Source organism: Somniosus microcephalus, chromosome 4 (assembly GCF_052327205.1).
Source record: "Somniosus microcephalus isolate GS21.2 chromosome 4, FLI_Smic_1.0, whole genome shotgun sequence".
In the NCBI taxonomy this organism is placed as follows: domain Eukaryota; kingdom Metazoa; phylum Chordata; class Chondrichthyes; order Squaliformes; family Somniosidae; genus Somniosus; species Somniosus microcephalus.
The window spans coordinates 194,556,897-194,569,340 of record NC_140990.1 but is presented as its reverse complement, the minus strand read 5'-3'; the positions used below and the strand labels follow the sequence as shown (position 1 = coordinate 194,569,340).

Sequence of the window (12,444 nt, the reverse complement as noted above, 5' to 3'; positions counted from 1 at the left end):
GTCTGAACTCTTCTCAGCCACCTTGTGTACCTCGTTGTACTTTTCCTGTGATGGCTTCCTTTGGTTGTTGGTCCTTTTCCCTGACCGGCATACCTTAGCTATGTGACCCAGTTTGCCACATTTCCTACATTCCTGGTTCTTAAACCAGCATTGGTTCTGGTCGTGTGTTGTCTTCCCACAACGATAGCATTTTGTTGTTGTCGAGGTAATTTGATCCACACTTAGTGCTGCTGTCTTTAACTGCATTTCCGCAGTTCCCTTCGCTGCGGCTTCGTGCGATGCTGCAATAAGGACAGCCCTGTCAAGTGTATGGTCGTTCTCTTCGAGTAGTCGCTTTTGCGTTCCTTCCTTTGCCAACCCGCACACGAACTTGTCTCGCAATGCCTCTGTCAGATTCCCTCCAAACTGGCAGTATTTCGCTAGTCTACGCAGTTCGACCAAGTATTCTGCATTGCTTTCGTCTTTCCGTTGCGTTCTCGCATAGAATTTGAATCGTTCCGCCAACATCAACGGTGTGGGGTTCAAGTGATCCTTCAGAACAGCCACAATATCATCGAAAGTCTGATCCGCCGGTTTAGCTGGTGATAGTAGATGCTTCAAGAGCCCGTATGTCTTCGCGCCCATCGAGTTTAGCAAGGTTATAGCTTTGTCATCTTCTTCTATTTTATTGGCCTCACAATAGATCTCGATGCGTTCCACGTACGTGGCCCAGTCTTCTACCTCGGCATTAAAATCGTTGATGTTACCACGCTTAGGCATCTTCCTCTCTTTCTGATAACACCCCGAATTATTTCTTTAACTTATTTTCTTTTCTAAGATGGCGGTTTTCCCGCAAAAATGGCGGTTTCCCGCGCTTATCTTCTCTCCCCGCCCACTTCAATGGCGGTTTCCCGCTTCTGTCTTCTTCCCCGCCTAATGGCGGCTTCCCGCGTTTCTTCCCTAGCGGGAGGGGTACACTTTCCCCCACAGGCGACGGCCGCTGGCTTTCAGGTTCACAGCCTGCGCGTCGGCTTCAGGGCTTTCCCTTTTCTCGGCAGGGCAACCGGCGCTGGGTACACCCCGTTGACGGAGAACAGTTTCAGCCGCTGGACTGGCTCTCGCGCAGTCTCCCTTGGTCGGCTCTGCCTCTCCCGCTCGCTCGGCTCCCAAACGCCTCTCCCAGCCGTCTCGCAGTCCGGTGCTTCCCTCCCCGGCTGCGGCTGAGTTTATCTCTTCCCGCGCCTACGCTCCCGGTCGCAGCGCTTCGTGGCTTCGGTCGCTGCCCGGCTTTTCCCGCCGGTCGCGGTCTAGCTGTCTCATGACGCCGTTGCGTCCCCCAGCCTATTAGTACCGCGGCTTCCTTGCTCCACGCTGCCCCCGTCTCAGCGCCTCTGGACCCGACTTCTGTCCGGCTCCTTTCCCCCTCGACCGTGATCGAGTGCACAGCCCTTATCCTCTGGTTATTCTTTTTACTTTCCCTTACTCACAGTCACCGTGGCCGCCTTGCTTCTCTTGTTGTCTGCCATGATGGTTTCTAAGCAGCTCATCAATCGTATGATGGAAGTGCAGCAGTACTTATAACAAGTCTCTAATGTGATGCAGGAAGCAGGACATTGGTTCTCTTGCGATACTCGGAATGACACAGCCGATATATCTCAAAGCACAGTCAGTGATCTTGTTTGTAGACATATAAATGACATCTATTTCTTCCTGTAGCTTTCTCCCACAGGAAAATTCTCATACAACGTGGATCTAGCATTTTCTGTGAAAGAAACCGTCTGCTCCAAAAATTCTGGACTGGAATTTGACGATTCAAGCTGCAGTTTCCGGCCTGCAAAGATCGCCGTAAGTACCTGAATTCATATCATAGAAACTGTCCCACTTCATTTCTTCACTGGCACTGTAGGAGTTAACGGATTATTGTGAACACCAAGCAATGTCATGAATGCAAATTTTATGCAAATACCATTTATCAGCAGTTTGTTTGTTCTAAACCACAGAGTCCTGTGGGTTCACTTTGCAAGATCATCAAAGTATTTTTTTCATTATAGAGTGAAACAATAGTTTCACTCTGTGGAGACTTGTCATGCCAGAAGACCACTGCAGAGTTGCTGTATTATGTTTGCGGTCACGGGTCAATCATTGAGCTGAGTACGAAGTCAGGTTGGCTGTTCTGAGCGTTGTGAGGAAGTGGAGCAACGCAGGGCTTTAAATGCTCATCTTTAGTCCTCTTAACAGTAGGCTTCTAGAAAAGGACATTGTTCCAAAGCGGAAATATCCTGGGTGGGTGGGCTGGAGTGAGTGAGGGGAGACAATTATTTAAAAAATGTGTTGAGGAGGCAAAATAATGCTTCTTACAGAAATAATTGAAATAAGCCAATGATGTATTTTCAATATAAGCCTCAGGGTTAAAGGGACTTGTCACTTGTGAATTAATTGTATGAGGTTGTTGAGTGCGAACGGCAGTTCTGTATTTGACACAATTCTAATTCTCAGCTTTGACCCATGCAAACTGTGCTCAGCAGTGCTAGGAATTATGATTCATTCCTTATACTAGATGGAATAAAAAATATTTCACAATGCTGTGGAAGATTATAAAACCTCACAGTAGTGCAGGCTCAACAAGCCACGTAAGATGGTGTCATGGGTAATATTAATCAATTTTCTGTACTCAATACTGTAGTTTTCATGGGAATATGTCCATTTTTTTTACTGTAAATATTTGTATTCTTTTTGTGGTGTTGTAAAAACAGAATATATATATTTGAATAGCAGTGGAGGGCTGAGCTTCTTAACCCCTTCATGACTGGGTGACTCTCATATCCCTGCAGTGGACGGAGTTCTGTCCTGGCCTGGGTCTCCTGAAAACTGCTGGTGCTGAGGCAGGAATGGCGGAAAGGAAGCTGAGCAGCAGACAGAGCTCTGCCACACTGGTAGTGAATAGCTGTGGACGTAGTGTGCCCCAGTATTGCGCATGTACCCCAGGAATGCCACAGCACCCCAATATCTGCACTGGATGGCCACCATTTTTCATCGTTCCTTCCAACCATTTTTTTTTAAGTGGAACTAACGCAGGTGGGGCATGCTCTGCCCCTGCTCCGGCCCCGCTCTATTCCACCCCCTCTCTGCTCCATCCCCACTCCGCTCCCTCCATTCCACCCTTGCTCTGCTCGACCCCCTCTCCAACCCCTCTCTGCTCCACCCCCTCTGCATTCCACCCCTGCTCCGCCCCAATCCGCTTCGCTCCAACCCCTCAAGGCTCCACCCCCTCTCTGCCCCCTCTGTGCTCCACCCCCTCTGCATTCCACCCATGCTCCGCTCCACCCCAATCCGCTTCGCTCCAACCCCTCAAAGCTCCACCCCCTCTCTGCCCCCTCTCCACTCCACCCCCTCTCAATTCCACCCCTGCTCCGCTCCACCCCAATCCGCTTCGCTCCAACCCCTCAAGGCTCCACCCCCTCTCTGCTCCATCCCCACCCCACCCCCTCTCAATTCCGCCCCTGCTCCACTCCTGCTCTGCTCTGTCCCCGCTCTGCTCTGCCTCCCACTCATTTTACATATTCTCCATTTTCCACCAGAAGTGACATGTGGCACACAGTATGCTCGTTCGTACGTGTCCATTTGCTGCTAAAGGCGGCCAGGAGGAATTGAAACATTTATAAGGACAAAAAGCCAATGCCATTGATGATAGAGTTATAGAGGCAAACCTCAACCAACAGCACAGAGACAGCAGGCCACACTACACTTAGTCAGCTCTGCAAATTCTGCCGCTGCCAATTTCCACGCCACCCCCAGCCACTACCCATCTTCCCCCTCCAGACAGAGTCCCCGATGGAGGCGGGATTGCACCCTAAAATTATGTCAGTGACTGAGGCCAGAAAATGGACTGAGGTCAGGGATGTATCTTTGTGCCAACAGGAAGTCCCACTCCACCATAGATATGAACATACAGAAAATGACATACAAAAAAAGACCTACTGCCCCATCCGGCCTGTCCCAAACAATTGTGATGCCTTGTGCATCACAATATACAGACACCCCACCACACCCAGAAGCTTTGTAATCTGGGAGAGGCAAAAAACTAGATAAAAACCCAGGCCAATTGGGGTGGGGGGGGGAGGGGGGAATCTGTAAAATTCCTCCCCAAACTCCTTAAGATGTACACCAATTTCTCAATACCCAGCCCCATGACTTCATTCCCAATGACCTTCTCCACTGGGTACCAGTCCGGGCTCCCAGGGCTCATATTCTGAACAATGTCAGGACCATGCTAAGAGAAAGACATGGTCATTTTCTGGTGACCTGTTCGAGCAGCAGGTTGGAAGCTCAAGTTCCAATACTCAGGGATGTATCAACGCAGCAGCACATAAGAGATTTCAGGGTACAGCAATTATACACAACAGTGCTCTTCAACAACTTGTGTTCTGTTTACTCAGGAGACAGCTTTGTGCAAAAGCCGTGTTAAATATTTAGCTGATGAGGTATTGGACGTTGATGTGGAATGCCAAGGCTTCAAAAGGGCCAAGGGCAACGGTGACTCATTGGAAAAGGTGAAGAGTAATGTCGAAGTATCCAAAGGAGGGAAGGGTCAAATTGAACTATCTGAAGGAGGGAAGGGTCACCGCAAACCATCCAAAGGAGGAAAAGGTCATGGAAAAGGTCATAGAAAACTATCAGAAAGTGTCAACAATAATGGAGGATCATCAGAATCAATTGACAGCAGTGAAGAGGTAATCTGACAATGTTTTGAAGTCTTAGATCAGGCGGTCATGGCCTGTACTTTCTCCTGTCCCACATCACCCTAACCAAAGGTTCACTTTTTAGAATCTCTAACAGAGAGAAGGAAAGAAGGCTGCATTTCAGCTACAAGCGAAAGTTGCGCCCAGATCCAGTTTGCTATCCTCCCCCTTATTCCATACCCCTTTTACCTTCTCTAGTAATCTGCCAGGTGGTGCCTTGTCAAAGGCTTTCCTAAAGCCCATGTACACTACATCCACTGCATTTCCCCATCTAACATGTGTGTTAGCCCCTCAAAGAATTGTATGAGGTTTATCAAGCATGATCGTCCTTTTTGAAATCCGTGATGGCTACTTCTCACTATTTTCTCTTTACCTAGATACGTGGTAATTCCATGATGAACCAGCCTGAGACAGCAATATACTTTTGTTTATTTAAATGGTGGGATGATTCGATGGCATGACTTTATCCTTATCATAGTCCATAGAATCATTACAGCACGGAAGGAGGCCATTTCGGCCCATCGTGTCCGCGCCGGCCATCAAAGAGCTATCCAGCCTAATCCCACTTCCCAGCTCTTGGTCCATAGCCCTGCAGGTTAGAGCATCCCAAGTGCACATCCAAGTACCTTTTAAATGTGGTTAGGGTTCCTGCCTCTACCACCCTTTCAGGCAGCGATGTGGTGTATTTTCCAGCTGTTGCCAAAGGATTGTTGAACTGACCTCAAATTGAGGTTAAGCTGGCCTCCAGCATGTGGGAATGGGGGAAGTTGCACTCTGAAAACTGCAGCAGTGAACTTTCCGCCCCATTCCCGCTCCCGATCCGGCTGCAGCCATTTCTGAGCCATCTCAGGAAGGGGAGCCTGACTGTTTCAAGTGGGAGCCTAATTATAATATGCAAATCAGGACTCTACACCCTTTTGTAGAACCCCAATGTAATTTTCAGGTACCAAAAGGCGGAGCCTTTGTTGCACATGGTATTGGGCTCAGAGTGGCCCAATCAGAGGTCCTTAAAGTGCTAATGCAACCACTCCAAAAACATGGCTAAACAACCATCCACTGATTTTGGTGGGGCCAGGAGGAGTTTGAATGTTCTTCCTGGCCCTACAAAGATATTCACCACCTGATACCAGTCTATCCACGATGCCTCCCCCCTCCCCCCATCGATTACATCCTCCCCCCTTTAAGTCTTTACTTCCAGCTCAGCTTCACAGAGGAGCCACCAAATTTGTCTCCTCCCTCCCCATCACCCTCCCCCCAGCACCCCCCGCCCCTCACCCCCACCCATGATCAGTGAGCTGCCTATGAGTGCAGGTTCAGTGCCCAAAGCTTGTCCATATTCTGCAGACGGGACCCGGCCATCAAAACAACTTGAGCCTCTTGTTGAGGACAGCACTGCAGCTGGCTCCACCCTCTGCTTGCCCGACGCCCAATGTCGAGCCAAAATAAAAATCGACCCTAATGTTTGTTCCTCAGTGCAAAAACAAGCGAGCTGAACTGCCTTCAATTATAGGTAGAAACAGCCTCACCAACTGAGAAGTACCCAAATTAGTATGTTTCCTACTGTACTCAGACTGACTATTGGGTAGTGTGGGTCAACTACTTGTTACCTTCAAACCCATCCTGGACAACCTCAGCCAGGTTGATTTCCCATCCAGTTTGTCCTTTGGAGTGTGTTTGAGGTTTGGAAATATTAGCATGGTGTCACCTACAGATAAATGACAATACCATACTGGTAGTTTTTATTATAGTTCTTATAAATCAGTAGATACATTTTTGGGGATTGGGATTGGTTTTTACCCCTATCTTGGTTAGTTAGAGCTCATTACGTTCCATTGATCATTAACAATATGCAGAGCAAAGTTGAATAGGAAGATTCTCTGACAGCCTTAAACATCTATTAAGAAAGTGATCAGAGAGAAATTGTCCTTCTCAACACTGAGCCACTGCACAATAGCACAACAGAGCTCATTTTATTACTTTATCCATTGCCCTGATGACCTCACTGTACTAGTGCTGTGCCGATTGTTGCTGTACTGAACAGGATCCAGGTGTTTGAAAAGGACCTGTTCACCTCAACATTGAGCCTCAACCTCACATCCGAAATTTAAGGAATTAAGGGCTAGAAATTCGGTGCATCTGCGCCTCTCGTTAGCGCCTCAGCGGGGTGTTAACAGTGCGCAAACGACTTTTCACCCGGGCGCGGCGCCGCTAAGGACTCTCGTTAGATTCAGCGGGAGTTTAGCGGTGGCAGTAACCAGTGGCGCTCCGCTCCGCAGGCAATGATGACGCATCACCATGCGCAGCGCCCCGTTTTCACCCCGCCTCCTAAATTGGCCGGCGCTCCGTGAATCTGTGTGGGGTGATGACAGCGACCGATTCAGGGGGCAGGAACAGAGCAGCAGGAGGCTCATGGGGTGACAAGTAAAGGGGAGGTGGCGGGTGGGGGGAAAAAATCGGCTGATTTACTTGTCGTGGCCCATTGCGTCTTTGAACGCGGGGTCTGTGCCGTGATCTGGCAGCTCGGCACTCTTCTTGAGACAATACATATAAGAGGACAGCACGGCACCCCACTCCCCGTTGGTTCAGGTAGGGCCCCGCAGAGTTGTGGGCTTGGGTCCTCCCCTTTAATGAGGGGAGGAGCCCTTCCATGTGGCAGCACTACATGGCCCAGTGCAGAGCGCTGTAGAACGCACTGTCCCGATATTCGGGGTTAGCGCTCTAAGAAGGAAGTGGAGTGCTTGAATTGGCGCTCCACCTCCCTCTTGGGGCACTAAAACTGAATTTACCGATTGCCGGCGCTATTTTTCACAGGGCGCTAAGTTTAGCGCCCAGGCGATGTTAGCGACCCAGAATGGTCATTAGGAATTTTTCCCCCTTAACACTTTTGTTATGTTATATTATTTAAATCGTTTGTTCGGAGATAATTCTAAAGTTCGAGATCATTGGTCCCCTGTGCTAAACGTATATATCTTAATATTTTAATGTAGGTGAAAATCACCTCAGAAGAGTCATCACTCGAGGAATCTTTAAAGGTAAGTGTAAATTGGGGCTTTGTGTCAGGCAACAGTCGCCATATTTATGTTATCAACAAAAATAAATTGCTTAAACCTGGATTCAGTCAAAAAATGATAATTCTGTTGATTCCGTTCACTACAGGAACACAATGATGATTCAAGAGCCCAACACTAACCATGAATGAAACTTCTGAAAGGCCGAGCTTGGTGTGAACACAAGAAGACCTCATTCAGATTAGAAGATGTTATCAATTGTACTTTACTTGGTTATATATAAGGGGGACATTTTATGAAAGCAAAAAAATCTCTGTACTTTGTAGCTGTCCTCTTATATGTATTGTCTTTCATTTTAAATGGTCATATTATGACCAACAAGCTAATGTTCTCTGACATTCTTCAAACTGTTGTTACTTTTCACTTCATTGGTAAGCTAGGAATTCTAATGCAGGCAGTGAGCAACCTGCCTGTCATACACTTGCGATAAGTTTCTTCAGTCTAATGGTTGCTGCTGGGAGCTGGGTCTTTAGCTGCAAAAGAACTGGTGTGGGGAGATGGGCAAGTGACACGAAACCTTCACCCCCTATTTCTCCAGTACGCAGGTTTGAAGTCATAAACTGCCTATACTTGTATCTGTCAGTAACAACTTGGTGGAAACATTTTGTGAGAATATCTTGGGTGAACGTGAACAATGAATCTTATCTTATTGGAAGCATTCCTCCTCAAATTGAAATTAGTTCCCGGAAAAGCCTCAGTCTCCTGATTATAGGGAGGTGATTTCAAATAAAATCAAAAAATACACAGCAGGTCTGTTTAGCATGTTTCAGGTGGCGACCCTTAATCTGAACGTTCTTTCAACACAGGCAGTTCTGTGGGCAAGGATAGGAAATAGTTAAGAAAAGAATATAAAAGATCTTAGTAGTCCTCATCTCCAATGAGTACAATGTGAGGGGCAATGTGACATTAACAGAAGGCTCACAAAACAGCACTGGCTGTGGAACTTCAACGGTTCTATTCATTGGAGGCACACAGCAACAGCTGCTGGAGGTGGAGAGCAAGATAAGAGAAGGGATGTGGAACAGGGGATGAAAGCTATAATTTATCCTTTTATTTCTTTATGTTCCTCTTCATTTTTCTTCTTCACATGCTTATTTAGGATCGGACCACAAGTCACGGGGGGCCATTACTTCTTCACATCTGGTGTCCACACTGGTCTCCTTTCAATTGGCACAGTGTGTTTCTGGAGGCGAGGACTGACTTTGCCAATTCCGGCTGCCCTTCATTTAGAAGAATTTGTGCATTCGGAACAGGCAAATAACCTCTGAGGACAGTTTAATTGTTTTGCCTGTTTTTCACTTGTTACATTGTGCTGCCAACATATATGTTATGTATTTTTTTATAATTCTACACTGTTTTACTCAGAGTTGATCAATAAAATAATGATTTTATTGCTGATAGTAATATGGTACATGGACCAATCTTTGTTTACGCCACACACTGTGACATTCATTTTACTGTCATTTCTTTTCTCTCAGCGTGAACCAGGGTATATGACCATAGCACAAAATTGCTCCTAATGTGGCACAATTTGGCACCAAGTTGGTAATCTCACTCATGGAGGTTATAGAATGGCTGGAGTAGGCAATGGAAATTAGTGCAATATGGGATGTTCTTCTGAAGTTTGGTTTTAGGGACACTGGGGCTGCTTTTTGTTTCACTATCACCCTGTTTACACCTTTATCCGGGGCACTAACAAGTCAGAAATTACCGCTGGCGATCCTCCCATTTCCAATCTTCGAGTGGACCTCATTTTAGGTGGCCAGTGCTCCCGCCACAAATACGCGGAGCCGAATTAAAATATTGCTGATAGCAATATGGTACATGGACCAATCTTTGTTTACGCCACACACTGTGACATTCATTTTACTGTCAGATGATGCAATTTCTATGTCACTCAGTACTGCCACTATTATTTCCTCAACCTGCCCACAGCATGGTGCGATTAGGGAGACGAACACTTCTAGCTCTACTTAAAGGGACACCCACCTGCTCCCATTTAAAACACTGCGACGGAGTGGGAGATAATTTGCTGGTAGCTTGTAGTGGTGTTTGACAAGTTACTCGATGATAAAGTTCTCGTAGTGGCTGGCCAACCTTCTGAAATCTTAAGGGAGTACTGACAATGCATGTTTTTCAGAATGGGCATCATTCCAGCAACTCCATTCCGGCTGTAAGGAGAGGAGCAGCGGCAGCAGCTGTCAGGAGATCAGCTGGATGGAGGGAATCCTTATCTTCCCAATAGAGTCCATAGGCCCAGGAGAACAATCCTGCATTTCTCTCAGGCAACTCCCTGAGTGGATGCCCAGCTGCGCAGAAAGCATTTTTCTTTTAAAGGCTGGGCAACTTAGCTCTGCATCTCTCTCCTCTTCAGCAGAGCTAGGACCTGAATGAGCTCTCCAGCGAGCTGCTTCCTGGACTGGCCTTCCACATGCAGCTGTTCACCTGCTCTCTGAGTCACCCAATGCAGACCCCTCTAAATCACCATCTATACAACCCGGGTGCTGTATTCTGTGCTGGCTCTTGGAACAGTATGAGTAAATAATAGTGCATCTTCAGGAAAGTTGTTGCCCTCTCCATCTGTACAGTTGCAGCGTCCGAGTCATCTGAAGGACCTAGAAAAGGACAAGGATTAGCATGCAATAGCAAGGGCACACAGTAGCAGATGAGTGTCAGTGCAATGCAGCTGTGGGTTGTCATGTTGTGTGACTGTGTGAGCTATAAAGTTAAGTGAAAAGGTTTTAAAAAGGAGCAATGCTCAAGCACCTTCGCCAATGCTGCGCCAATGACCTACTAATTATGTTGATGGCAGTTGTTGATAAAAGACGGATGTTTTCTTTTTACTTGAGTAGTGCCAAAAATAGTCGATGCTGAGAGGTTCAATACCTTTATTTCTTTCTTCAGCAGAGCAAGCAATTTACAAGTGGTTAACAGATAGAGTACAATAAATGTAAACATGAATTCTAAATTGTACTAGCTTTTGTAGCACAAAATGTCTCCTTTTATACATTTCTTCTTCCTCTAACAAGCTTGAATCTACCTCCTTTCCCTTGATTGCCTCCCCTTCCCTTCTGATCTCACATGGTACTTCCCCTTCAGTAACTTTCCACCAGGTTATCCTGCACATAGTCTTTCCCTTCTCTGTCTGTTCTCACCCTCTTATCTTATCTGTTTTCTGTGTGAAAATGACAAAGACACAGCTGCATTTTCAATAGCCCTTTTGTTTTTCAAACTTTTACAACCAGGGGCCTTCATCAGGCAGGCTTTCAAGGTCTAGGCACAATGCCTTATTCAATACATAACTGCTTAATTAAGCACATGCATTATCTTCAAGTATACTTTCTATTCTATATGCTAAGCTAACTTTTAAACTGTCCAAGTATCTCTCTGCTAAGCTCATTTTTTAAACTTCCCAGCTATCTCTCTGCCTCTTTTACCCTATGTTCCAACAGCGGTATCTTCCATTGGAGTCAAAGTTTGCATGTGAGAAGAGCATCTCCTGTTCTTGAGTGATCCCTCCCAGTGTGTGCCAGCATCTCCTGCAAGAAGAGTGGGAATGGTTTGAAGAGTTGTGAAGATGTGTGAGGAAGCTCAGCACAGAATGAGAGGAAGGAGCAGCAAGTTTATGCAAGAGGAGAAAGCTATTGTGAGGAGGGCAGAGGCAGGTATTGAGTGTGTGAGTCCAAGCAGAAGGAGATGTAGCAGAGCATCCCGTGTGATTGGAGGAGAGGCTTGTGAAGTGGAAGGTGGAAGGATTGATGGTGCTGGGGCTAAAGTCTGGTGTTGCAGGGTTGTGTAGAGAACAAGAGAGATGTGAAGAAGAGTCTTACCTTGCTAGTCCTGGTCATGTCATTAAATTTCTACCTGTACTGCAACCAGGTCCTAGGAACTATGTCATTGGTATTGACCTGCCCTGTAACCTCTCCCCGTTGATTCTGGCTAATTTACTGTGACACCCATCATCCAGCTGAAGGAGAGAGAATCTCCTCAAATCTATCACGAGGACCTCCACGGCAGTATCTGAAAACAAGGGTGCCCTGGCCACCATCATTTTGCCTGCTGATTCAGTAATGCGCTGTCGACACACCACCACTGAAAGCTCCACCTCCCCTTTAAGAGCTGCAGGCTGGCTTGAAGAAGTGGCAGGCTTACTGGATTCACTATTCTCCCAAAACAGCGAGCTACCTGTAAGCAGCATGATTAGTGTTTAGCAGCTTACCTCCAGTACATAAGAACATAAAAAATAAGAGCAGGAGTAGGCCACATGGCCCCTCGAGCCTGCTCCGCCATTCAATAAGATCATGGCTGATCATCGACTTCAATTCCACTTTCCCGCCCGACCTCCATATCCCTTGATTTCCCTAGTGTCCAAAAATCTATCTATCTCAGCCTTGAATATATTCAAAGACTCAGCATTCACAGTCCTTTGGGGCAGAGGGCCCCATCACGAAAATTGACGGAACCTCCCACTGACGTCATTAGGTGCACTGAGCCGACGATCCACCCAGTACCCACCTGATTAGATTAGAACTGGTTAGATGCTGGCCCAAGATCATCTCACTTAGGAAGCTATACTCTGATCAGAGAGGGAATACCCAATTATGCCATCAGAGAACATGGAGGCTTTATTCCATTATTCTGACGAGATTCAAGTCAAT

The 12,444-nt window shown here is 46.8% G+C and overlaps 1 protein-coding gene across 1 annotated transcript in view; it reads left to right on the top strand.

The window, feature by feature from the left end:
- Positions 1–9,186, top strand: part of LOC147120103 (secreted phosphoprotein 24-like) — a 33,869-nt gene extending 24,683 nt beyond the window's left edge. Inside the window, exons 3-6 of the mRNA XM_085985654.1 lie at positions 1,696–1,824; positions 4,416–4,709; positions 7,706–7,750; positions 7,875–9,186. Coding sequence (XP_085841780.1) covers positions 1,696–1,824; positions 4,416–4,709; positions 7,706–7,750; positions 7,875–7,907 — 501 coding nt within the window. The 3' untranslated portion in view covers positions 7,908–9,186. The remainder of the gene's footprint in view (positions 1–1,695; positions 1,825–4,415; positions 4,710–7,705; positions 7,751–7,874) is intronic.
- Positions 9,187–12,444: the final 3,258 nt, after the last annotated feature.